We start from the raw sequence: 26,768 nt of genomic DNA, 5'->3' as shown, positions 1-26,768 counted from the left end.
TCATCCATCCTACCCAGCGACATCATCCATCCTGCCTAGTAACACAATCCATCCTGCCCAATGACATCATCCATCTTGCCCAGTGACACCATCAATCCTGCCCAGTGACATCATCCATCCTGCCCAGTAACACCATCCATCTTGCCCAGTGACACCATCCATCCTGCCCAGTGACATCATCCATCCTGCCCAGTAACATCATCCATCCCGCCCAGTGACACCATCCATCCTGCCCAGTGACATCATCCATCCTGCCCAGTAACATCATCCATCCTATCAAGTGACACCATCCATCCTGCCCAGTGACATCATCCATCCTGCCCAGTAACATCATCCATCCCGCCCAGTGACACCATCCATCCTGCCCAGTGACATCATCCATCCTGCCCAGTAACATCATCCATCCCGCCCAGTAACATCATCCATCCCGCCCAGTGACACCATCCATCCTGCCCAGTGACACCATCCATCCTGCCCAGTGACATCATCCATCCTATCAAGTGACACCATCCATCCTGCCCAGTGACACCATCCATCCTGCCCAGTGACATCATCCATCCTGCCCAGTAACATCATCCATCCCGCCCAGTGACATCATCCATCCTGCCCAGTGGTGGCAGGGCAACAACAGTGGTGATGGTGGTTGTGTCAGTTGTGGTAGCGTAACACTGGTGGTGATGGTGGTTGTCCCAGTGGAAGTAGGGTAACACTGGTGGTGATGATGGTTGTCTCAGTGGTGGCAGGGTAACTGGTTGTCCCAGTGGTGGCAGGATAACACTGGTAATGGTGGTGGTTGTCCCAGTGGTGGCAAAGTAACACCGGTAGTGATAATGGTTATCCCAGTGGTTGCAGGGTAACACTGGTGATGATTGTGGGTGCTCCAGTGATGGAGGGGTAACAGAGAAGATGATTGTAGTTGTCCCTGTGGAAACAGCGTAACGCTGGTGGTGACAGTGGTTGCCCCAGTGGTGGTGACGATGGCATTTTTCCAAAGGTAGAAGAGTAACACTGGTAGTTATAATGGATGTTCCAGTGGTGGTATGGTAACACTGGTAGTGATGATGTTTGTTCCAGTGGCTGCATGACAACTGGTGGTGACGGTGGTTGTTCCAGTGGTAGCTTAATAACAGTGGCAGTGATGACGGCTGTTCCATAGGTGGCATGATGACAATGGTGGTGATGATGCCTGTTCCAGTGGTGGCATGATAACACTGGTGGTGATGATGCCTGTTCCAGTGGTGGCATGATAACACTGGTGGTGATGATGCCTGTTCCAGTGGTGGCATGATAACACTGGTGGTGATGATGATTGTTCCAGTTGGTGGCATAATAACACTAGTGGTTATTGTGGTTGTTCCAGTGGTTGCATGATAACACTGGTGGTGATGGTTGTTCCAGTGGTGGCATGATAACACTGGTGGTGATGATGGTTGTTCCAGTGGTGGCATGATAACACTGGTGGTGATGGTTGTTCTAGTGGAGGCATGATAACACTGGTGGTGATGGTTGTTCTAGTGGAGGCATGATAACACTGGTGGTGATGATGGTTGTTCCAGTGGCGGCATGATAACACTGGTGGGGATGATGGCTATCCAGTGGTGGCATGATAACGCTAGTGGTGATGGTAGTTGTTCCAGTGGTTGCAGCGTAACACTGTAGTGATGGTGGTTGCTCTAGTGGTGGCATGATAATAGTTGTGGTGATGGGGTGTTCCAGTGGCTGCATGATAACACTGGTGGTGATGATGGCTGTTCCAGTGGTGGCATGATAACATTAGTGGTGATGATGGTGTTCCAGTGGTGGCATGATAACACTGGTGGTGATGATGGTTGTTCCAGTGGTGGCATGATAACATGGTGTGATGATGGTTGTTCTAGTGGTGGCATGATAGGACTGGTGGTGATGATGGTTGTTCCAGTGGTGGCAAGAGAACTGGAAGTAATGGAGATTGTTCCAGTGGTGGCATGATAGGACTGGTGGTGATGATGGTTGTTCCAGTGGTGGCAATGATAACACGGTGGTGATGGTTGTTCTAGTGGTGCATGATAATTGGTGGTGTGGTATGTTCTAGTGGTGGCATGATAGGACTGGTGGTGATGTGGTTGTCAGTGTGCTGGCATGATACATGGTGTGATGATGGTGTTCTAGATGGTGGCTATGATAACGTGCGGTTGTGACTGATGGTGTTCAGTGGTGGCGCTGATAACATCTGGTGATGGTGTTGTTAGTGTGGATGGTGCTATAACTGTGTTGATGGTGGTTGTTGCCAGTGGCGGCTGTTGGTGGGATGTGGACTTATAGTGGTGGCATGTATGTTGTGGTGACTGGTGGTTGTTTCAGGTATGTTGGCATGGTACTGTAGTTGAGATGGTTGTTCTAGTGGTGGCTGGTACTAGTGATGGATGTTGTTCAGTGGGCTTGATAGCGACTGTGGTGATGTGGCTGGTTTACTGTGGTGCAGTTAAGCATGTAGTTGGATGGTGTTAGGTGGTCATGTTGCTGGTGTTGATTGGTGTTCTATTGGTGGCGCTGAGTATGTTTGTTTGCGGTGGCATGGTGTTGGACTGGTGGTGTGTTGCTGTACTGTTGGTGCTGGTGTGCTGGGTATGTTGGTGCATGGTGTGCTGGTACAGGTTGAGTGATGGTGTTCGTGGTAGCTGTATGTTCTGGTGTTGATGGTGATTGTTGTGGTCTGGTGTCCTGTAGTATGTTGGTGCTGGTGTTGCTGGTACTGTTGGTGATGGTGTTGCTGGTACTGTTGGTGCTGGTGATGCTGGTACTGTTGGTGATGGTGTTGCTGGTACTGTTGGTGCTGGTGTTGCTGGTACTTTTGGTGCTGGTGTTGCTGGTACTGTTGGTGATGGTGTTGATGGTACTGTTGGTAATGGTGTTGCTGGTACTGTTGGTGCTGGTGTTGATGGTACTGTTGATGCTTGTGTTGTTGGTACTGTTGGTGATGGTGTTGCTGGTACTGTTGGTACTGGTGTTGCTGGTACTGCTGGTGCTGGTGTTGCTGGTACTGTTAATGCTGGTGTTGCTGCTACTGTTGGTGCTGGTGTTGATGGCACTGTTGGTGCTGGTGTCGCTGGTACTGTTGGTGATGGTGTAGCTGGTACTGGTGGTGCTAGTGTTAGTGGTACTGTTGGTGCTGGTGTTGCTGGTACTGTTGGTGATGGTGTTGCTGGTTCTGTAAGTACTGGTGTTGCTGGTACTGTTAGTGATGGTGTTGCTGGTGCTGTTGGTGCTAGTGTTGCTGTTACTGTTGGTGATGGTGTTGCTGGTACTGTTGGTGCTGGTGTTGCTGGTACTGTTGGTGTTAGTGTTGCTGGTACTGTTGGTGCTGCTGGTACTGTTGGAGATGGTGTTGCTGGTACTGTTGGTGATGGTGTTGCTGGTACTGTTGGTACTGATGTTGCTGTTAGTGTTGGTGCTGGTGCTGTTGGTGCTGGTGTTCCTAGTACTGTTGGTGATGGTGTTGCTGGTACTGTTGGTGCTGGTGTTGCTGTTACTGTTGGTGATGGTGTTGCTGGTACTGTTGGTGATGGTGTTGCTGGTACTGTTGGTGCTGGTGTTGCTGGTACTGTTGGTGCTAATGCTGCTGGCGCTGTTGCTGATGGTGTTGCTGGTACTGTTGGTGATGGTGTTGCTGGTACTGTTGGTGATGGTGTTGCTGGTACTGTTGGTACTGGTGTTGCTGGTACTGTTGGTGATGGTGTTGCTGGTACTGTTGGTGCTGGTGTTGCTGGTACTGTTGGTGATGGTGTTGCTGGTACTGTTGGTACTGGTGTTGCTGGTACTGTTGGTACTGGTGTTGCTGGTACTGTTGGTGATGGTGTTGCTGGTGCTGTTGGTGCTGGTGTTGCTGGTACTGTTAGTGATGGTGTTGCTGGTGCTGTTGGTGCTAGTGTTGCTGTTACTGTTGGTGATGGTGTTGATGGTACTGTTGGTGCTGGTGTTGCTGGTACTGTTGGTGTTAGTGTTGCTGGTACTGTTGGTGCTGCTGGTGCTGTTGGAGATGGTGTTGCTGGTACTGTTGGTGATGGTGTTGCTGGTACTGTTGGTACTGATGTTGCTGTTAGTGTTGGTGCTGGTGCTGTTGGTGCTGGTGTTCCTAGTACTGTTGGTGATGGTGTTGCTGGTACTGTTGGTGCTGGTGTTGCTGGTACTGTTGGTGATGGTGTTGCTGGTACTGTTGGTGATGGTGTTGCTGGTACTGTTGGTGCTGGTGTTGCTGGTACTGTTGGTGCTAATGCTGCTGGCGCTGTTGCTGATGGTGTTGCTGGTACTGTTGGTGATGGTGTTACTGGTACTGTTGGAGATGGTGTTGCTGGTACTGATGGTACTGGTGTTGCTGGTACTGTTGGTACTGGTGTTGCTGGTACTGTTGGTGCTGGTGTTGCTGGTACTGTTGGTGCTGGTGTTGCTGGTACTGTTGGTGATGGTGTTGCTGGTACTGTTGGTACTGGTGTTGCTGGTACTGTTGGTACTGGTGTTGCTGGTACTGTTGGTGATGGTGTTGCTGGTACTGTTGGTGCTGGTGTTGCTGGTGCTGTTGGTACTCGTGGTGCTGGTGTCAAGAAGAAGGTGTATCATTAGAAACATGACGAAGATTCGAATTATTGGAGACAAAGTCCGAGGACAGACAAACTTGTGCCAGGTGTTGCAGGTCAACAGAACAAGAATATACTGCTATAGAACACACACACACACACACACACACACACACACACACACACACACACACAAACACAAAATTGTTGCAGTACAGAGTAGAAGAAAACCACTACAGGGCATAAACGTAAAGGCCATGTTTTATGACATAAAGGAAAGTGACAGATGCTCTAGGACATAAATGAAAGGGACAGATGTTCTAGGACATAAAGGAAAGTGACATGTTCTAGGACAAAGGAAAGTGACATGTTCTAGGACATAAATGAAAGGGACAGATGTTCTGGGCATACAGAAAAGGGATAGATGTTCTGGGATATATAGAACTGGGACAGATGTTTTAAGACGTACGGGAAAAGGACAGATGTTCTTGGACACAAAGGAAAGGGATAGATCTTCTACGACTTACAGGTTAGGTACTGATGATCCTGGATATACTGGAAAGAGACAAACGTTGCAGGATATACAGAAAATGGTTCCGACTTGGATTCTGGGTCCAAAAGATGGATGCAGGCCTCATCGTCCCCTGCGAAACAACGTAAAAGAAGGTTGGCTGGATCGCCTTCACAAAGCTGAAACGGCTTTTGACCTGAGGCCAGGCCCGCTACCAAGAAGACGGGGAAAATCCCCAAGGCCCGGGAAGAGCGGAGATGAAATTCAAAAAAACTTCAATAAAGTGACCAAACAACAGATGATGTAAGATATATTTGAGTGATTTTTTTTGTCTTATCCTTCCCTTACCAGGGCCCCTCCAGCCCTCTCTCTCGGGGGGGTGTCTCAGGGACACAATATGCCAACCCTTCACTAAGGCCCACGTCAGATCTCGGCGGCACTGTGTGAGGCAACCCTCGTCTAGCAGTGCTGAGCGTTGAGATCTGTAGAGATGCATCATGCCGGATCCTCAGTCATGTTGCTCAATGACCCGCACGATGGTGGGCCACAAGACTTTCATGAGAAGTCTCAACCACCGCTGATTTCCCGGACTTTAATGCGGTGGTCAGCTGTGGTCAAATCCTCTCGACTTGGGACCACACTGGCCTCGTCCAGCCCATCTCGTCACTGTGGCATATGAAGGGAAGTCACTGTACGCTACCCACGTGAGTTGATGAACATCCGTCTCATAGACATTTTCTCCGGATAATAACGTCAGGACTCTGCTATGACCAAGTGTTCGGAATATTCGGAAATTTTTCAGATGTTAAAATTCTAATCCTCAGACTGAAACAATAAGTGAAATAAATCAGATGCTAAAACTCAAGTCTGAAACAATAGTAATCAATACCACCTTAGTGACATTCACACATGAGCCACATACATAATGAGAGTGTATGTGGCCTTACAGTTGTCTTCAATCTCTGAAAAAGTTGAAAAGATTTTTTTTCGGGTGGTGGTTATAACTTTGACTGACGGCTTCCATGACACCTGGCAGGTGACTGGCCTAAAGCTCCGACAATCAACTAAAGAAATCAACTCTTATTATCATTCGAAATTTCACGTTCGTGACATAAGAAAACAACACCATCCTGTTCTACTATTCCATACTGAGTTCGCAAAGGTTTCGGACTGTTTTCGTTAATTCCAGGAAACAAAAGCTAAGGATCAATTATTTATGGAGACAGATGCCATGGATTCGTTTTTCGTGATAACTAACTCAACCAAACCTGGGGAACACAGATGGCGATCACTACTTCTGTAATACACAACACAGCTCAGGGTTTACCTGTTTCCAGAGACAAGGATCAAGAACCAACAGTGGTAAGGTAGACAGGTCAAGTAGCAAATATTCCAGAACTAACGAGGAGTCGCCGGGTCAGAGGACAACGGTACCGGGACACACAGGTCACGAACCAACTGTCTCGGGACGATCAAGACGCGAGGCATCAGCTCCAGGGAACAGAGGTCAAGCTTGAATCACTTATTCCAGTGGACAAGATGATTGGTCAACTGTTCCAGGGGAGAGAGGTCAGAGGACAGTCACGTGAGCACGCAAATGTTACGGGTCAAACGTTCTAACATTCAGATGAAAATAAAAACATCCACACGATCAAATTCAGGACCTAATCCCCCACCTCTCCTCATCCCTCCTTTAAAAAATTCCACTGCTGTAAGAGAAAGCTTCCCAATCAGCTGTTGTAGTTGCGAGGACAACTGTACCAGGACAAAACTATTAGCAAGACAAAAACCCAGGCAGGACACGCAGGTCAAGGAGCTGTTAGACAGGTGTGGAGGTAACTGTGACACGAGGTACGGGTCAAAAGCGAAAGAGTAACAAAATAAAAACTTTAAAAGGTCAACTGTTCCTGGGAAGATACGTCAAAAGACAGCTGTCTCACAGAACACATGTTAACACTTAAGATTTCACAGACAAATGTCAGATGGCAGACTATCCAGAACAAAACAAAATCAAGAACGAACTTGTCCATTTCACGAGGCAAATCCAAACTCCACTTCCAGAAGAAGGACGTTCCAGGTTGCAACACTTCAAACCTTGCAAGAAGCAACGGTTACTTCACGTCATTATACAATACAGGTTATCGAATGTTACATATGTAGAATGAGGTTAATTTCCCTTGTACATACACAGGAACACACAGCACACATCACAGCTGTACTCTTGGCATCACCAAAACAAAACCAGGGCCGACGTAGACCATTATAAGGTCGAGAGGCGAAACGCACGGACGGGGAAGCTCTCACACGACACAGTACGAGCAAAAAGGGTAGACGAAGGTAGATGAGACCTGAGAAGTCAGCCCCACACTCAGCACACACGTCATCAGTTGACACAGACACGACTGCACATGCGAAGCAGAAGGCGACCCAGGCGAGTCTTAGCCACACCGCACACGACACACCCTACGTGACCCTCTCTCACCCTCAGTCTTAAACATAACGTGTGAACCTCTGAGGCAGCACTTCAAATATTGCCAGCATCCGTCATCATTAAACCCATCATACTTTACCTTGCGCCACACATGCGTTCATGGCAGAGAATTGGCAACATCTGAAGACTACAAGTGAGACAAACCAGGACCTCTTGCGAGGGAGCCATTCAGTTACATGGAACGTAAGGTGGAGAGGGGTCACCCTGGGCGCTGGTACAACACGAGATCTTACTGAAGGTCTGCCCTGCAGTGTAGAGGGGGGCAGGCAGGCGGTGGCCAACGGTCGTGGCCACGGTGGGTAGCGGCCAACAAAGTGGATGGCCACACAGCAGGAGAGAAAGTCACATGTGATGTGAGGATTAGCTGCCGTACACACCTGCCTTAGGCTTCCCTTGTCACATATTTCCTACTGCCTCACTAGCAAGCACTATAGTCTCAACCTCATAACAGAACCTAGTAATACACACTAGAAACACATTAAGATACAAGAAATGCAAAATCAAGCGGGTGATATGAAAATCTAATTCTCCTGCCACTCTGCAATGTTAATGAAATCTGATTATAACTGTTACAACGCTAACACTTTCCATATTATTATTATTAAAAACACGCAGGGATTACCACCACATGGTGAGGGGTCAAGTTTTAATTAAATATTTATGCAATTAGTCTCCCCCACCTAACCTATTTCTTACGTAAGCTGCTACTGTTACCTAATGTAATTCATATGTGTGTGTGTGTGTGTGTGTGTGTGTTATGGGGATAGCTTCACACTCGCGTTGCCCCGTCTCTTTACCTTGTATATATGTATTGTCTTTATACCTATGTGCGTACACAAACACACACGCACCGGCCTAAGCCAGGCACCCAGTGTGTGTGTGTGTGTGTGTGTGTGTGTGTGTGTGTGTGTGTGTGTGTGTGTGTGTGTGTGTGTGTGTAATTTTCTACATCCGTAAATGCCACAAAGAAATCCTTCTATTTCTAATATTTCTGATAAATATGGGGAGGGGAGTCATGATGAACAGCTGGGGTATATCGGGGGCAGTAGCAACATAGGTTGGACTCACCTTACGTTCAGCCAGGAGCACCTTTCCGAAGGATCCCTTGCCCAGCACCATGAGGTAGTTGAAGTCGGTGGCGCGGATGATATCGCGCTTGTTCATGTTGTGGGGGATGTGGTTGTCTGTGGTGCTGGGGGCCTTCTTGGAGAGCGAGGTCTTCTGTTACCGCATACAACACAACGTTATTAATGCCATCATACATAACGCTGGCAATCATGCACTCCTAACTCAAGACACACAATATTCTCATTATCTCTTTTTTTTACTATTAAAGGCAAACAATAAGGTTACTTAGACTGTGATATTAAGCTAACTGATAAAGGGTACGTGAGCAATGCAAATGGTGGGTGTGTCAGTGGTTGTCCTGGGTGGTGTCAGTGGTTGTCATGGTGGCATGCCAGGGTGACAGGTGTCACTGGTTGTCATGGTGGCATGCAAGGGTGACGGGAGTCACTGGTTGTCCTGGGTGGTGTCAGTGGTTGTCATGGTGGCATGCCAGGGTGACAGGTGTCACTGGTTGTCATGGTGGCATGCAAGGGTGACGGGAGTCACTGGTTGTCCTGGTTGGTGCCAGTGGTTGTCGTAGTGGCATGCCAGGTTGACGGGTGTCACTTCTTGTCATGGTGGCATGCCAGGGTGACGGGTGTCAGTGGTTGTCCTGGGTGGTGTCAATGGTTGTCATAGTGGCATGCCAGGGTAACAGGTGTCAGTGGTTGTCATGGTGGCAAGCGAAGGTGGCGGGTGTCAGTGGTTGTCATAGTGGCATGACAGGGTAAGAGGTGTCAGTGGTTGTCATGTTGGCAAGCGAGGGTGACGGGTGTCAGTGGTTGTCATGGAGGTATGTCAAGGTGACGGGTGTCAGTGGTTGTCATGGTGGTAGGCCAGGGTGACGGGTGTCAGTGGTTGTCATGGTGGTAGGCCAGGGTGACGGGTGTCAGTGGTTGTCATGGTGGTAGGCCAGGGTGACGGGTGTCAGTGGTTGTCATGGCGGCAGGTCAGGGAGACGGGTGTCAGTGGTTGTCATGGTGGTAGGCCAGGGTGACGGGTGTCAGTGGTTGTCATGGCGGCAGGTCAGGGAGACGGGTGTCAGTGGTTGTCATGGTAGGAGGCCAAGGTGACGGGTGTCAGTGGTTGTCATGTTGGCTGGGCAGGGTGACGGATGTCAGTGGTTGTCATGATGGTGGGTGTCAGTGGTTGTCATGGTGGTAGGCCAGGGTGGCGGATGCCAGTAGTTGTCATGGTGGCGGGTGTCAGTGGTTGCCATGGTGGCTGGGGAAGGACGGGTGTCGGTGGTAGTCATGATGACGGGTGCCAGTGTTTGTCATGGTGGTGGGTGTCAGTGGTTGCCATGGTGGCTGGGGAGGGTGACGGGTGTCAGTGGTTGTCATGGTGGCAGGGGAGGGTGACGGGTGTCAGTGGTTGTCATGGTGGCTGGGGAAGGTAAAGGGTGCCAGTGGTTGTCATGGCGGTAGGTCAGGGTGATGGATGTCAGTGGTTGTCATGGTGGCTGGGCAGGGTGATGGATGTCAGTGGTTGTTATAGTGGTAGGTCAGGGTGATGGATGTCAGTGGTTGTCATGGTGGCTGGGCAGGGTGATGGATGTCAGTGGTTGTCATGGTGGCTGGGCAGGGTGATGGATGTCAGTGGTTGTCATGGTGGCTGGGCAGGGTGATGGATGTCAGTGGTTGTCATGGTGGCTGGGCAGGGTGATGGATGTCAGTGGTTGTCATGGTGGTAGGTCAGGGTGATGGATGTCAGTGGTTGTCATGGTGGCTGGGCAGGGTGATGGATGTCAGTGGTTGTCATGGTGGTAGGTCAGGGTGATGGATGTCAGTGGTTGTCATGGTGGCTGGGCAGGGTGATGGATGTCAGTGGTTGTCATGGTGGCTGGGCAGGGTGATGGATGTCAGTGGTTGTCATGGTGGCTGGGCAGGGTGATGGATGTCAGTGGTTGTTATGGTGGTAGGTCAGGGTGATGGATGTCAGTGGTTGTCATGGTGGTAGGTCAGGTGATGGATGTCAGTGGTTGTCATGGTGGCTGGGCAGGGTGATGGATGTCAGTGGTTGTTATGGTGGTAGGTCAGGGTGATGATGTCAGTGGTTGTCATGGTGGTAGGTCAGGGTGATGATGTCAGTGGTTGTCATGGTGGCTGGCAGGGTGATGGATGTCAGTGGTTGTCATGGTGGTAGGTCAGGTGATGGATGTCATGGTTGTCATGGTGCTGGGCAGGGTGATGGATGTCAGTGTTGTCATGGTGGCATGCCAGGGTGACGGGTGTCAGTGGTTGTCCTGGGTGGTGTCAATGGTTGTCATAGTGGCATGCCAGGGTGACGGGTGTCAGTGGTTGTCATGATGGTGGGTGTCAGTGGTTGTCATGGTGCTGGGCAGGGTGATGGATGTCAGTGGTTGTCCTGGGTGGTGTCAGTGGTTGTCATGGAGGTATGTCAAGGTGACGGGTGTCAGTGGTTGTCATGGAGGTATGTCAAGGTGACGGGTGTCAGTGGTTGTCATAGTGGCATGCCAGGGTGACAGGTGTCACTGGTTGTCATGGTGGTAGGTCAGGGTGATGGATGTCAGTGGTTGTTATGGTGGTAGGTCAGGGTGATGGATGTCAGTGGTTGTCATGGTGCTGGGCAGGGTGATGGATGTCAGTGGTTGTCATGGTGGTAGGTCAGGGTGATGGATGTCATGGTTGTCATGGTGGTAGGCCAGGGTGACGGGTGTCAGTGGTTGTCATGGAGGTATGTCAAGGTGACGGGTGTCAGTGTTGTCATGGTGGTAGGTCAGGGTGATGGATGTCAGTGGTTGTTATGGTGGTAGGTCAGGGTGATGGATGTCAGTGGTTGTTATGGTGGTAGGTCAGGGTGATGGATGTCAGTGGTTGTCATGGAGGTATGTCAAGGTGACGGGTGTCAGTGGTTGTCATGATGGTGGGTGTCAGTGGTTGTCATAGTGGCATGCCAGGGTGACAGGTGTCACTGGTTGTCATGGTGGCAGGGGAGGGTGACGGGTGTCAGTGGTTGTCATAGTGGCATGCCAGGGTGACAGGTGTCACTGGTTGTCATGGTGGCTGGGCAGGGTGATGGATGTCAGTGGTTGTCATAGTGGCATGCCAGGGTGACGGGTGTCAGTGGTTGTCATGGTGGCATGCCAGGGTGACGGGTGTCAGTGGTTGTCATAGTGGCATGCCAGGGTGACAGGTGTCACTGGTTGTCATGGTGGCTGGGCAGGTGATGGATGTCATGGTTGTCATGGTGGCATGCAAGGGTGACGGGAGTCACTGGTTGTCCTGGTTGGTGCCAGTGGTTGTCATAGTGGCATGCCAGGGTGACAGGTGTCACTGGTTGTCATGGTGGCATGCAAGGGTGACGGGAGTCACTGGTTGTCCTGGTTGGTGCCAGTGGTTGTCATGGTGGTAGGCCAGGGTGACGGTGTCAGTGGTTGTCATAGTGGCATGCCAGGGTGACGGGTGTCAGTGGTTGTCATGGTGGCTGGGCAGGTGATGGATGTCAGTGGTTGTCATGGTAGGAGGCCAAGGTGACGGGTGTCAGTGTTGTCATGGTGGCATGCAAGGGTGACGGGAGTCACTGGTTGTCCTGGTTGGTGCCAGTGGTTGTCATGGTGGCATGCAAGGGTGACGGGAGTCACTGGTTGTCCTGGTTGGTGCCAGTGGTTGTCATGGTGGCTGGGCAGGTGATGGATGTCAGTGGTTGTCATGGTGGCATGCCAGGGTGACAGGTGTCACTGGTTGTCATGGTGGTAGGTCAGGGTGATGGATGTCATGGTTGTCATGGTGGCATGCAAGGGTGACGGGAGTCACTGGTTGTCCTGGTTGGTGCCAGTGGTTGTCATAGTGGCATGCCAGGGTGACGGGTGTCAGTGTTGTCATGGTGGCATGCAAGGGTGACGGGAGTCACTGGTTGTCCTGGTTGGTGCCAGTGGTTGTCATAGTGGCATGCCAGGGTGACAGGTGTCACTGGTTGTCATGGTGGCATGCCAGGGTGACGGGTGTCAGTGTTGTCATGGTGGTAGGTCAGGGTGATGGATGTCATGGTTGTCATGGTGGCTGGCAGGGTGATGGATGTCAGTGGTTGTCATAGTGGCATGCCAGGGTGACGGGTGTCAGTGGTTGTCATGGTGGTAGGTCAGGGTGATGGATGTCATGGTTGTCATGGTGGCATGCAAGGGTGACGGGAGTCACTGGTTGTCCTGGTTGGTGCCAGTGGTTGTCATGGTGGCATGCAAGGGTGACGGGAGTCACTGGTTGTCCTGGTTGGTGCCAGTGGTTGTCATAGTGGCATGCCAGGGTGACGGGTGTCAGTGGTTGTCATGGTGGCATGCAAGGGTGACGGGAGTCACTGGTTGTCCTGGGTGGTGTCAGTGGTTGTCATGGTGCTGGGCAGGGTGATGGATGTCAGTGGTTGTCCTGGGTGGTGTCAGTGGTTGTCATAGTGGCATGCCAGGGTGACAGGTGTCACTGGTTGTCATGGTGGCATGCAAGGGTGACGGGAGTCACTGGTTGTCCTGGTTGGTGCCAGTGGTTGTCATAGTGGCATGCCAGGGTGACGGGTGTCAGTGGTTGTCATGGTGGCATGCCAGGGTGACAGGTGTCACTGGTTGTCATGGTGGCATGCCAGGGTGACAGGTGTCACTGGTTGTCATGGTGGTAGGCCAGGGTGACGGTGTCAGTGGTTGTCATGGTGCTGGGCAGGGTGATGGATGTCATGGTTGTCATGGTGGCATGCAAGGGTGACGGGAGTCACTGGTTGTCCTGGTTGGTGCCAGTGGTTGTCATGGTGGTAGGTCAGGGTGATGGATGTCAGTGGTTGTCATGGTGCTGGGCAGGGTGATGGATGTCAGTGGTTGTCATAGTGGCATGCCAGGGTGACGGGTGTCAGTGGTTGTCATGGTGCTGGGCAGGGTGATGGATGTCATGGTTGTCATGGTGGCATGCCAGGGTGACAGGTGTCACTGGTTGTCATGGTGGCATGCAAGGGTGACGGGAGTCACTGGTTGTCCTGGTTGGTGCCAGTGGTTGTCATAGTGGCATGCCAGGGTGACAGGTGTCACTGGTTGTCATGGTGCTGGGCAGGGTGATGGATGTCAGTGGTTGTCATGGAGGTATGTCAAGGTGACGGGTGTCAGTGGTTGTCATGGTGGCTGGCAGGGTGATGGATGTCAGTGGTTGTCATGGTGCTGGGCAGGGTGATGGATGTCAGTGGTTGTCATAGTGGCATGCCAGGGTGACGGGTGTCAGTGGTTGTCATAGTGGCATGCCAGGGTGACAGGTGTCACTGGTTGTCATGGTGGCATGCAAGGGTGACGGGAGTCACTGGTTGTCCTGGTTGGTGCCAGTGGTTGTCATAGTGGCATGCCAGGGTGACAGGTGTCACTGGTTGTCATGGTGGCATGCAAGGGTGACGGGAGTCACTGGTTGTCCTGGTTGGTGCCAGTGGTTGTCATAGTGGCATGCCAGGGTGACGGGTGTCAGTGGTTGTCATGGTGGCATGCAAGGGTGACGGGAGTCACTGGTTGTCCTGGTTGGTGCCAGTGGTTGTCATAGTGGCATGCCAGGGTGACGGGTGTCAGTGTTGTCATGGTGGCATGCAAGGGTGACGGGAGTCACTGGTTGTCCTGGTTGGTGCCAGTGGTTGTCATAGTGGCATGCCAGGGTGACGGGTGTCAGTGGTTGTCATAGTGGCATGCCAGGGTGACAGGTGTCACTGGTTGTCATGGTGGTAGGTCAGGGTGATGGATGTCATGGTTGTCATGGTGGTAGGCCAGGGTGACGGTGTCAGTGGTTGTCCTGGGTGGTGTCAGTGGTTGTCATGGTGGTAGGTCAGGGTGATGGATGTCATGGTTGTCATGGTGGTAGGCCAGGGTGACGGTGTCAGTGGTTGTCATAGTGGCATGCCAGGGTGACGGGTGTCAGTGGTTGTCATAGTGGCATGCCAGGGTGACGGGTGTCAGTGGTTGTCCTGGGTGGTGTCAATGGTTGTCATAGTGGCATGCCAGGGTGACAGGTGTCACTGGTTGTCATGGTGGCTGGCAGGGTGATGGATGTCAGTGGTTGTCATAGTGGCATGCCAGGGTGACGGGTGTCAGTGTTGTCATGGTGGCTGGGCAGGTGATGGATGTCAGTGGTTGTCATAGTGGCATGCCAGGGTGACAGGTGTCACTGGTTGTCATGGTGGCATGCAAGGGTGACGGGAGTCACTGGTTGTCCTGGTTGGTGCCAGTGGTTGTCATGGTGGCTGGCAGGGTGATGGATGTCAGTGGTTGTCATAGTGGCATGCCAGGGTGACAGGTGTCACTGGTTGTCATGGTGGCATGCAAGGGTGACGGGAGTCACTGGTTGTCCTGGTTGGTGCCAGTGGTTGTCATAGTGGCATGCCAGGGTGACAGGTGTCACTGGTTGTCATGGTGGCTGGGCAGGTGATGGATGTCAGTGTTGTCATGGTGGCATGCAAGGGTGACGGGAGTCACTGGTTGTCCTGGTTGGTGCCAGTGGTTGTCATAGTGGCATGCCAGGGTGACAGGTGTCACTGGTTGTCATGGTGGCATGCAAGGGTGACGGGAGTCACTGGTTGTCCTGGTTGGTGCCAGTGGTTGTCATGGTGGCATGCCAGGGTGACAGGTGTCACTGGTTGTCATGGTGGTAGGTCAGGGTGATGGATGTCAGTGGTTGTCATAGTGGCATGCCAGGGTGACAGGTGTCACTGGTTGTCATGGTGGCATGCCAGGGTGACAGGTGTCACTGGTTGTCATGGTGGCTGGGCAGGGTGATGGATGTCATGGTTGTCATGGTGGCATGCAAGGGTGACGGGAGTCACTGGTTGTCCTGGTTGGTGCCAGTGGTTGTCATAGTGGCATGCCAGGGTGACAGGTGTCACTGGTTGTCCTGGTTGGTGCCAGTGGTTGTCATAGTGGCATGCCAGGGTGACAGGTGTCACTGGTTGTCATGGTGGCATGCCAGGGTGACAGGTGTCACTGGTTGTCATGGTGGCATGCAAGGGTGACGGGAGTCACTGGTTGTCCTGGTTGGTGCCAGTGGTTGTCATAGTGGCATGCCAGGGTGACGGGTGTCAGTGGTTGTCATAGTGGCATGCCAGGGTGACAGGTGTCACTGGTTGTCATGGTGGCATGCCAGGGTGACAGGTGTCACTGGTTGTCATGGTGGCTGGGCAGGTGATGGATGTCAGTGGTTGTTATGGTGGTAGGTCAGGGTGATGGATGTCAGTGGTTGTCATGATGGTGGGTGTCAGTGGTTGTCATAGTGGCATGCCAGGGTGACAGGTGTCACTGGTTGTCATGGTGGCATGCAAGGGTGACGGGAGTCACTGGTTGTCCTGGTTGGTGCCAGTGGTTGTCATAGTGGCATGCCAGGGTGACGGGTGTCAGTGGTTGTCATAGTGGCATGCCAGGGTGACAGGTGTCACTGGTTGTCATGGTGGCATGCCAGGGTGACAGGTGTCACTGGTTGTCATGGTGGCTGGGAGGGTGACGGGTGTCAGTGTTGTCATGGTGGCTGGGCAGGTGATGGATGTCAGTGGTTGTCATGGAGGTATGTCAAGGTGACGGGTGTCAGTGGTTGTCCTGGGTGGTGTCAGTGGTTGTCATGGAGGTATGTCAAGGTGACGGGTGTCAGTGGTTGTCATGGTGGCATGCAAGGGTGACGGGAGTCACTGGTTGTCCTGGTTGGTGCCAGTGGTTGTCATAGTGGCATGCCAGGGTGACAGGTGTCACTGGTTGTCATGGTGGCATGCAAGGGTGACGGGAGTCACTGGTTGTCCTGGTTGGTGCCAGTGGTTGTCATAGTGGCATGCCAGGGTGACGGGTGTCAGTGGTTGTCATAGTGGCATGCCAGGGTGACAGGTGTCACTGGTTGTCATGGTGGTAGGTCAGGGTGATGGATGTCATGGTTGTCATGGTGGTAGGCCAGGGTGACGGTGTCAGTGGTTGTCCTGGGTGGTGTCAATGGTTGTCATAGTGGCATGCCAGGGTGACAGGTGTCACTGGTTGTCATGGTGGCATGCAAGGGTGACGGGAGTCACTGGTTGTCCTGGTTGGTGCCAGTGGTTGTCATAGTGGCATGCCAGGGTGACAGGTGTCACTGGTTGTCATGGTGGCATGCCAGGGTGACAGGTGTCACTGGTTGTCATGGTGGTAGGTCAGGGTGATGGATGTCAGTGGTTGTCATAGTGGCATGCCAGGGTGACGGGTGTCAGTGTTGTCATGGTGGCTGGGCAGGTGATGGATGTCAGTGGTTGTCATAGTGGCATGCCAGGGTGACAGGTGTCACTGGTTGTCATGGTGGTAGGTCAGGGTGATGGATGTCAGTGGTTGTCATGGTGGTAGGTCAGGGTGATGGATGTCAGTGGTTGTCATAGTGGCATGCCAGGGTGACGGGTGTCAGTGGTTGTCATAGTGGCATGCCAGGGTGACAGGTGTCACTGGTTGTCATGGTGGTAGGTCAGGGTGATGGATGTCAGTGGTTGTCATAGTGGCATGCCAGGGTGACGGGTGTCAGTGGTTGTCATAGTGGCATGCCAGGGTGACAGGTGTCACTGGTTGTCATGGTGGTAGGCCAGGGTGACGGTGTCAGTGGTTGTCCATGGTGGCTGGGAGGGTGACGGGTGTCAGTGTTGTCATGGTGGTAGGCCAGGGTGACGGTGTCAGTGGTTGTCCTGGGTGGTGTCAATGGTTGTCATAGTGGCATGCCAGGGTGACAGGTGTCACTGGTTGTCATGGTGGCATGCAAGGGTGACGGGAGTCACTGGTTGTCCTGGTTGGTGCCAGTGGTTGTCATAGTGGCATGCCAGGGTGACAGGTGTCACTGGTTGTCATGGTGGCATGCAAGGGTGACGGGAGTCACTGGTTGTCCTGGTTGGTGCCAGTGGTTGTCATGGTGGCTGGGCAGGTGATGGATGTCAGTGGTTGTCCTGGGTGGTGTCAATGGTTGTCATAGTGGCATGCCAGGGTGACGGGTGTCAGTGGTTGTCCTGGGTGGTGTCAATGGTTGTCATAGTGGCATGCCAGGGTGACAGGTGTCACTGGTTGTCATGGTGGTAGGTCAGGGTGATGGATGTCAGTGTTGTCATGGTGGTAGGCCAGGGTGACGGTGTCAGTGGTTGTCATGGTGCTGGGCAGGGTGATGGATGTCAGTGGTTGTCATGGTGCTGGGCAGGGTGATGGATGTCATGGTTGTCATGGTGGCATGCAAGGGTGACGGGAGTCACTGGTTGTCCTGGGTGGTGTCAATGGTTGTCATAGTGGCATGCCAGGGTGACGGGTGTCAGTGGTTGTCATGGTGGCATGCAAGGGTGACGGGAGTCACTGGTTGTCCTGGGTGGTGTCAATGGTTGTCATAGTGGCATGCCAGGGTGACAGGTGTCACTGGTTGTCATGGTGGCATGCAAGGGTGACGGGAGTCACTGGTTGTCCTGGTTGGTGCCAGTGGTTGTCATAGTGGCATGCCAGGGTGACAGGTGTCACTGGTTGTCATGGTGGCATGCAAGGGTGACGGGAGTCACTGGTTGTCCTGGTTGGTGCCAGTGGTTGTCATAGTGGCATGCCAGGGTGACAGGTGTCACTGGTTGTCATGGTGGCATGCAAGGGTGACGGGAGTCACTGGTTGTCCTGGGTGGTGTCAATGGTTGTCATAGTGGCATGCCAGGGTGACAGGTGTCACTGGTTGTCATGGTGGCATGCAAGGGTGACGGGAGTCACTGGTTGTCCTGGGTGGTGTCAATGGTTGTCATAGTGGCATGCCAGGGTGACGGGTGTCAGTGGTTGTCATAGTGGCATGCCAGGGTGACAGGTGTCACTGGTTGTCATGGTGGCTGGGCAGGGTGATGGATGTCAGTGGTTGTCCTGGGTGGTGTCAGTGGTTGTCATAGTGGCATGCCAGGGTGACAGGTGTCACTGGTTGTCATGGTGGCATGCCAGGGTGACAGGTGTCACTGGTTGTCATGGTGGCATGCAAGGGTGACGGGAGTCACTGGTTGTCCTGGGTGGTGTCAGTGGTTGTCCTGGGTGGTGTCAGTGGTTGTCATAGTGGCATGCCAGGGTGACGGGTGTCAGTGGTTGTCATAGTGGCATGCCAGGGTGACGGGTGTCAGTGTTGTCATGGTGGCATGCCAGGGTGACGGGTGTCAGTGGTTGTCATGGTGCTGGGCAGGGTGATGGATGTCAGTGGTTGTCATAGTGGCATGCCAGGGTGACGGGTGTCAGTGGTTGTCATGGAGGTATGTCAAGGTGACGGGTGTCAGTGGTTGTCATGGTGGCATGCAAGGGTGACGGGAGTCACTGGTTGTCCTGGTTGGTGCCAGTGGTTGTCATGGTGGTAGGTCAGGGTGATGATGTCAGTGGTTGTCATAGTGGCATGCCAGGGTGACAGGTGTCACTGGTTGTCATGGTGGCATGCCAGGGTGACAGGTGTCACTGGTTGTCATGGTGGTAGGTCAGGGTGATGGATGTCAGTGGTTGTCATAGTGGCATGCCAGGGTGACAGGTGTCACTGGTTGTCATGGTGGCTGGGCAGGTGATGGATGTCAGTGGTTGTCATAGTGGCATGCCAGGGTGACAGGTGTCACTGGTTGTCATGGTGGCATGCAAGGGTGACGGGAGTCACTGGTTGTCCTGGTTGGTGCCAGTGGTTGTCATAGTGGCATGCCAGGGTGACGGGTGTCAGTGGTTGTCATAGTGGCATGCCAGGGTGACGGGTGTCAGTGTTGTCATGGTGGCTGGGCAGGTGATGGATGTCAGTGGTTGTCCTGGGTGGTGTCAGTGGTTGTCATAGTGGCATGCCAGGGTGACAGGTGTCACTGGTTGTCATGGTGGCATGCAAGGGTGACGGGAGTCACTGGTTGTCCTGGGTGGTGTCAATGGTTGTCATAGTGGCATGCCAGGGTGACGGGTGTCAGTGGTTGTCATAGTGGCATGCCAGGGTGACGGGTGTCAGTGGTTGTCATAGTGGCATGCCAGGGTGACGGGTGTCAGTGGTTGTCATAGTGGCATGCCAGGGTGACGGGTGTCAGTGGTTGTCATGGTGCTGGGCAGGGTGATGGATGTCAGTGGTTGTCCTGGGTGGTGTCAATGGTTGTCATAGTGGCATGCCAGGGTGACAGGTGTCACTGGTTGTCATGGTGGTAGGTCAGGGTGATGGATGTCAGTGGTTGTCATGGAGGTATGTCAAGGTGACGGGTGTCAGTGGTTGTCATGGTGCTGGGCAGGGTGATGGATGTCAGTGGTTGTCATAGTGGCATGCCAGGGTGACGGGTGTCAGTGGTTGTCATGGTGGCATGCAAGGGTGACGGGAGTCACTGGTTGTCCTGGTTGGTGCCAGTGGTTGTCATAGTGGCATGCCAGGGTGACGGGTGTCAGTGTTGTCATGGTGGTAGGTCAGGGTGATGGATGTCAGTGGTTGTCATAGTGGCATGCCAGGGTGACAGGTGTCACTGGTTGTCATGGTGGCATGCAAGGGTGACGGGAGTCACTGGTTGTCCTGGTTGGTGCCAGTGGTTGTCATGGTGCTGGGCAGGGTGATGGATGTCAGTGGTTGTCCTGGGTGGTGTCAGTGGTTGTCCTGGGTGGTGTCAATGGTTGTCATAGTGGCATGCCAGGGTGACGGGTGTCAGTGGTTGTCATAGTGGCATGCCAGGGTGACGGGTGTCAGTGGTTGTCCTGGGTGGTGTCAATGGTTGTCATAGTGGCATGCCAGGGTGACGGGTGTCAGTGGTTGTCCTGGGTGGTGTCAATGGTTGTCATAGTGGCATGCCAGGGTGACGGGTGTCAGTGGTTGTCATGGTGCTGGGCAGGGTGATGGATGTCAGTGGTTGTCATGGTGCTGGGCAGGGTGATGGATGTCAGTGTTGTCATGGTGGCTGGGCAGGTGATGGATGTCATGGTTGTCATGGTGGCATGCCAGGGTGACAGGTGTCACTGGTTGTCATGGTGGCATGCAAGGGTGACGGGAGTCACTGGTTGTCCTGGGTGGTGTCAATGGTTGTCATAGTGGCATGCCAGGGTGACGGGTGTCAGTGGTTGTCCTGGGTGGTGTCAGTGGTTGTCATAGTGGCATGCCAGGGTGACAGGTGTCACTGGTTGTCATGGTGGTAGGCCAGGGTGACGGTGTCAGTGGTTGTCCTGGGTGGTGTCAATGGTTGTCATAGTGGCATGCCAGGGTGACAGGTGTCACTGGTTGTCATGGTGGTAGGCCAGGGTGACGGTGTCAGTGGTTGTCATGGAGGTATGTCAAGGTGACGGGTGTCAGTGGTTGTCCTGGGTGGTGTCAATGGTTGTCATAGTGGCATGCCAGGGTGACGGGTGTCAGTGGTTGTCATGGAGGTATGTCAAGGTGACGGGTGTCAGTGGTTGTCCTGGGTGGTGTCAATGGTTGTCATAGTGGCATGCCAGGGTGACGGGTGTCAGTGGTTGTCCTGGGTGGTGTCAATGGTTGTCATAGTGGCATGCCAGGGTGACAGGTGTCACTGGTTGTCATGGTGGCATGCCAGGGTGACGGGTGTCAGTGGTTGTCCTGGGTGGTGTCAGTGGTTGTCATAGTGGCATGCCAGGGTGACGGGTGTCAGTGGTTGTCATAGTGGCATGCCAGGGTGACAGGTGTCACTGGTTGTCATGGTGGCATGCAAGGGTGACGGGAGTCACTGGTTGTCCTGGTTGGTGCCAGTGGTTGTCATAGTGGCATGCCAGGGTGACAGGTGTCACTGGTTGTCATGGTGGCTGGGCAGGTGATGGATGTCATGGTTGTCATGGTGGCTGGGCAGGTGATGGATGTCAGTGGTTGTCATGGTGGCATGCAAGGGTGACGGGAGTCACTGGTTGTCCTGGTTGGTGCCAGTGGTTGTCATAGTGGCATGCCAGGGTGACAGGTGTCACTGGTTGTCATGGTGGCATGCAAGGGTGACGGGAGTCACTGGTTGTCCTGGGTGGTGTCAATGGTTGTCATAGTGGCATGCCAGGGTGACAGGTGTCACTGGTTGTCATGGTGGCATGCCAGGGTGACAGGTGTCACTGGTTGTCATGGTGGCATGCCAGGGTGACAGGTGTCACTGGTTGTCATGGTGGCATGCCAGGGTGACGGGTGTCAGTGGTTGTCATAGTGGCATGCCAGGGTGACAGGTGTCACTGGTTGTCATGGTGGCATGCAAGGGTGACGGGAGTCACTGGTTGTCCTGGGTGGTGTCAATGGTTGTCATAGTGGCATGCCAGGGTGACGGGTGTCAGTGGTTGTCATGGTGGCATGCAAGGGTGACGGGAGTCACTGGTTGTCCTGGTTGGTGCCAGTGGTTGTCATAGTGGCATGCCAGGGTGACAGGTGTCACTGGTTGTCATGGTGGCATGCCAGGGTGACAGGTGTCACTGGTTGTCATGGTGGTAGGCCAGGGTGACGGTGTCAGTGGTTGTCCTGGGTGGTGTCAATGGTTGTCATAGTGGCATGCCAGGGTGACAGGTGTCACTGGTTGTCATGGTGGCATGCCAGGGTGACAGGTGTCACTGGTTGTCATGGTGGCATGCCAGGGTGACAGGTGTCACTGGTTGTCATGGTGGCATGCAAGGGTGACGGGAGTCACTGGTTGTCCTGGTTGGTGCCAGTGGTTGTCATAGTGGCATGCCAGGGTGACAGGTGTCACTGGTTGTCATGGTGGCATGCCAGGGTGACAGGTGTCACTGGTTGTCATGGTGGTAGGTCAGGGTGATGGATGTCATGGTTGTCATGGTGGCATGCAAGGGTGACGGGAGTCACTGGTTGTCCTGGTTGGTGCCAGTGGTTGTCATAGTGGCATGCCAGGGTGACGGGTGTCAGTGGTTGTCATAGTGGCATGCCAGGGTGACAGGTGTCACTGGTTGTCATGGTGGCATGCCAGGGTGACAGGTGTCACTGGTTGTCATGGTGGCATGCCAGGGTGACAGGTGTCACTGGTTGTCATGGTGGCATGCAAGGGTGACGGGAGTCACTGGTTGTCCTGGTTGGTGCCAGTGGTTGTCATAGTGGCATGCCAGGGTGACGGGTGTCAGTGGTTGTCATAGTGGCATGCCAGGGTGACGGGTGTCAGTGGTTGTCATAGTGGCATGCCAGGGTGACGGGTGTCAGTGGTTGTCATAGTGGCATGCCAGGGTGACAGGTGTCACTGGTTGTCATGGTGGCATGCAAGGGTGACGGGAGTCACTGGTTGTCCTGGTTGGTGCCAGTGGTTGTCATAGTGGCATGCCAGGGTGACGGGTGTCAGTGGTTGTCATAGTGGCATGCCAGGGTGACGGGTGTCAGTGTTGTCATGGTGGCATGCAAGGGTGACGGGAGTCACTGGTTGTCCTGGTTGGTGCCAGTGGTTGTCATAGTGGCATGCCAGGGTGACGGGTGTCAGTGGTTGTCATAGTGGCATGCCAGGGTGACAGGTGTCACTGGTTGTCATGGTGGCATGCAAGGGTGACGGGAGTCACTGGTTGTCCTGGTTGGTGCCAGTGGTTGTCATGGTGGCATGCCAGGGTGACAGGTGTCACTGGTTGTCATGGTGGCATGCAAGGGTGACGGGAGTCACTGGTTGTCCTGGTTGGTGCCAGTGGTTGTCATAGTGGCATGCCAGGGTGACAGGTGTCACTGGTTGTCATGGTGGCATGCAAGGGTGACGGGAGTCACTGGTTGTCCTGGTTGGTGCCAGTGGTTGTCATAGTGGCATGCCAGGGTGACGGGTGTCAGTGGTTGTCATAGTGGCATGCCAGGGTGACGGGTGTCAGTGGTTGTCCTGGGTGGTGTCAGTGGTTGTCATAGTGGCATGCCAGGGTGACGGGTGTCAGTGGTTGTCATAGTGGCATGCCAGGGTGACGGGTGTCAGTGGTTGTCATAGTGGCATGCCAGGGTGACAGGTGTCACTGGTTGTCATGGTGGCATGCAAGGGTGACGGGAGTCACTGGTTGTCCTGGTTGGTGCCAGTGGTTGTCATAGTGGCATGCCAGGGTGACAGGTGTCACTGGTTGTCATGGTGGCATGCCAGGGTGACAGGTGTCACTGGTTGTCATGGTGGCATGCCAGGGTGACAGGTGTCACTGGTTGTCATGGTGGTAGGTCAGGGTGATGGATGTCAGTGGTTGTCCTGGGTGGTGTCAGTGGTTGTCATAGTGGCATGCCAGGGTGACGGGTGTCAGTGGTTGTCATAGTGGCATGCCAGGGTGACGGGTGTCAGTGGTTGTCATAGTGGCATGCCAGGGTGACGGGTGTCAGTGGTTGTCATAGTGGCATGCCAGGGTGACGGGTGTCAGTGGTTGTCATAGTGGCATGCCAGGGTGACAGGTGTCACTGGTTGTCATGGTGGCTGGCAGGGTGATGGATGTCATGGTTGTCATGGTGGTAGGTCAGGGTGATGGATGTCATGGTTGTCATGGTGGCATGCCAGGGTGACGGGTGTCAGTGGTTGTCATGATGGTGGGTGTCAGTGGTTGTCATAGTGGCATGCCAGGGTGACGGGTGTCAGTGTTGTCATGGTGGCTGGCAGGGTGATGGATGTCAGTGGTTGTCATGGTGGTAGGCCAGGGTGACGGTGTCAGTGGTTGTCATAGTGGCATGCCAGGGTGACAGGTGTCACTGGTTGTCATGGTGGTAGGTCAGGGTGATGGATGTCAGTGGTTGTCATAGTGGCATGCCAGGGTGACAGGTGTCACTGGTTGTCATGGTGGCATGCAAGGGTGACGGGAGTCACTGGTTGTCCTGGTTGGTGCCAGTGGTTGTCACGTCCGAGGACAGTAAAGCATCACGTCTGAGGGACAGTAAAGCACCACGTCCTGAGGGACAGTAAAGCACTCGTCCTGAGAACAGTAAAGCACCACGTAATGAAGGACAGTAAAGCACCACGTCCTTAGGACCGTACAGCATCACGTCCTGAGGGACAGTAAAGCATCACGTCCTGAGGGACAGTAAAGCATTACGTCCTGAGGGACTATAAAGCACCACGTACTGAGGACAGTAAAGCACCACGTCCTGAGCGAGAGTAAAGCATCAAGTCCTGAGGGACAGTAAAGCATTACGTCCAGAGGGACTATAAAGCACCACGTCCTGAGGGAGAGTAAAGCATCAAGTCCTGAGGGACAGTAAAGCATTACGTCCTGAGAACCATAAAGCATCCCTCCCTGAAGGACAGTAAAGCATCACGTCCTGAGGGACAGTAAAGCACCACGTCCTGAGGGACAATAAAGCACCACGTCCTGAGGGACAGTAAAGCATCACGTCCTGAGGGACAGTAAAGCATCACGTCCTGAGGGACAGTAAAGCATCACGTCCTGAGAACCATAAAGCATCCCTCCCTGAAGGACAGTAAAGCAGCACGTCCTGAGGGACAGTAAAGCATTACGTCCTGAGGGACTATAAAGCACCACGTCCTGAGGGAGAGTAAAGCATCAAGTCCTGAGGGACAGTAAAGCATTACGTCCTGAGGGACTGTAAAGCAACATGTACTGAGGACAGTAAAGCACCACGTCCTGAGGGAGAGTAAAGCAACAAGTCTTGAGGGAAAGTAAAACATTACGTCCTCAGGGACTATAAAACACCACGTTCTAAGGAAAAGTAAAACAACACGTCCTGAGAACCATAAAGCATCCCTCCCTGAAGGACAGTAAAGCAGCACGTCCTGAGGGACAGTAAAGCACTACGTCCTGAGGGACAGTAAAGCATCACGTCCTGAGGACCGTACAGCACCACGTCCTGAGGGACAATAAAGCACCACGTCCTGAGGGACAGTAAAACACTACGTCCTGAGGGACAGTAAAGCATCACGTCCTGAGGACTGTACAACACCACGTCCTGAGGGACAATAAAGCACCACGTCCTGAGGGACAGTAAAGCATCACGTCCTGAGGACTGTACAACACCACGTCCTGAGGGACAATAAAGCACCACGTCCTGAGGGACAGTAAAGCATTACGTCCTGAGGGACACAAAAGTATCTGAGGGAGAGTAAAGCATCACGTTCTGAGGGACAGTAAAGCACCATGTCCTGAGGGACAGTAAAGCACCATGTCCTGAGGGACAGTAAAGCACCATGTCCTGAGAGACAGTAAAGGACCACGTCCTGAGGGACAGTGAAGTACCACATCCTGAGGGACTGTAAAGCACCACGTCCTGAGGGACAGTAAAGGACCACGTTCTGAGGGACAGTGAAGTACCACATCCTGAGGGACAGTAAGGCACAATGCCCTAATGGACAGTAAAGTATCCCACGTCGTAAGTGAGAGTAAAACATCACAACCTGAGGGACAGTAAAGCATTACGTCCTAAGGGACTATAAAGCATCACGTCCTGAGGGACAGTAAAGCATTACGTCCGAAGGGACTATAAAGCACCACGTCCTGAGGGACAGAAAAGCATCACGTCCTGAGGGACAGTAACGCATTACGTCCGAAGGGACTATAAAGCACCACGTCCTCAGGGACAATAAAGTATCGCGTCCTGAGGGACAGTAAAGCATTACGTCCTGAGGGACTATAAAGCACCACGTTCTCAGGGACAGTAAAGCATCACGTCCTGAGGGACAGTAAAGTACCACGTCCTGAGGGACAGTAAAGCACCACGTCCTGAGGGACAGTGAAGCACCACGTCCTGAGGGACAGTAAAGCATCACGTCCTGAGGGACAGTAAAGCACTACGTCCTGAGGGACAGTAAAGCACCACGTCCTAAGGGACAGTAAAGCACCACGTCCTGAGGGACAGTAAAGCACCACGTCCTGAGGGACAGTAAAGCACCACGTCCTAAGGGACAGTAAAGTATAACATCCTGAGGGACAGTAAAGCACCACGTCCTAAGGGACAGTAAAGCACCACGTCCTGAGGGACAGTAAAGCACCACGTCCTGAGGGACAGTAAAGCATAACATCCTGAGGGACAGTAAAGCACCACGTCATGAGGGACAGTAAAGCACCACGTCCTGAGGGACAGTAAAGCACCACGTCCTGAGGGACAGTAAAGCACCACGTCCTGAGGGACAGTAAAGCACCACGTCCTGAGGGACAGTAAAGCATCACGTCCTGAGGGACAGTAAAGCACCACGTCCTGAGGGACAGTAAAGCACCACGTCCTGAGGGACAGTAAAGCATCACGTCCTGAGGGACAGTAAAGCATCACGTCCTGAGGGACAGTAAAGCATCACG

The 26,768-nt window shown here is 53.3% G+C and overlaps 1 protein-coding gene across 11 annotated transcripts in view; it reads right to left on the bottom strand.

Annotated features, from left to right (window-relative positions):
• Nucleotides 1-26,768, bottom strand: part of LOC139756399 (protein kinase C, brain isozyme-like) — a 498,787-nt gene that overhangs the window by 293,305 nt on the left and 178,714 nt on the right. For 4 of the 11 annotated variants that reach the window (XM_071675823.1, XM_071675819.1, XM_071675821.1 and 1 more), the window contains exon 6: nucleotides 8,621-8,773. In XM_071675823.1, coding sequence (XP_071531924.1) covers nucleotides 8,621-8,773 — 153 coding nt within the window. Of the gene's footprint in view, nucleotides 1-7,785; nucleotides 7,798-8,620; nucleotides 8,774-26,768 lie in introns of all 11 variants that reach the window. The other 7 variants (XM_071675817.1, XM_071675818.1, XM_071675813.1 and 4 more) reach the window with 4 other exon arrangements.

This window comes from Panulirus ornatus, chromosome 21 (assembly GCF_036320965.1).
Source record: "Panulirus ornatus isolate Po-2019 chromosome 21, ASM3632096v1, whole genome shotgun sequence".
In the NCBI taxonomy this organism is placed as follows: Eukaryota; Metazoa; Arthropoda; class Malacostraca; order Decapoda; family Palinuridae; genus Panulirus; species Panulirus ornatus.
The sequence above is the reverse complement of the archived record's forward strand: the minus strand, read 5'-3'. Positions and strand labels throughout refer to the sequence as shown.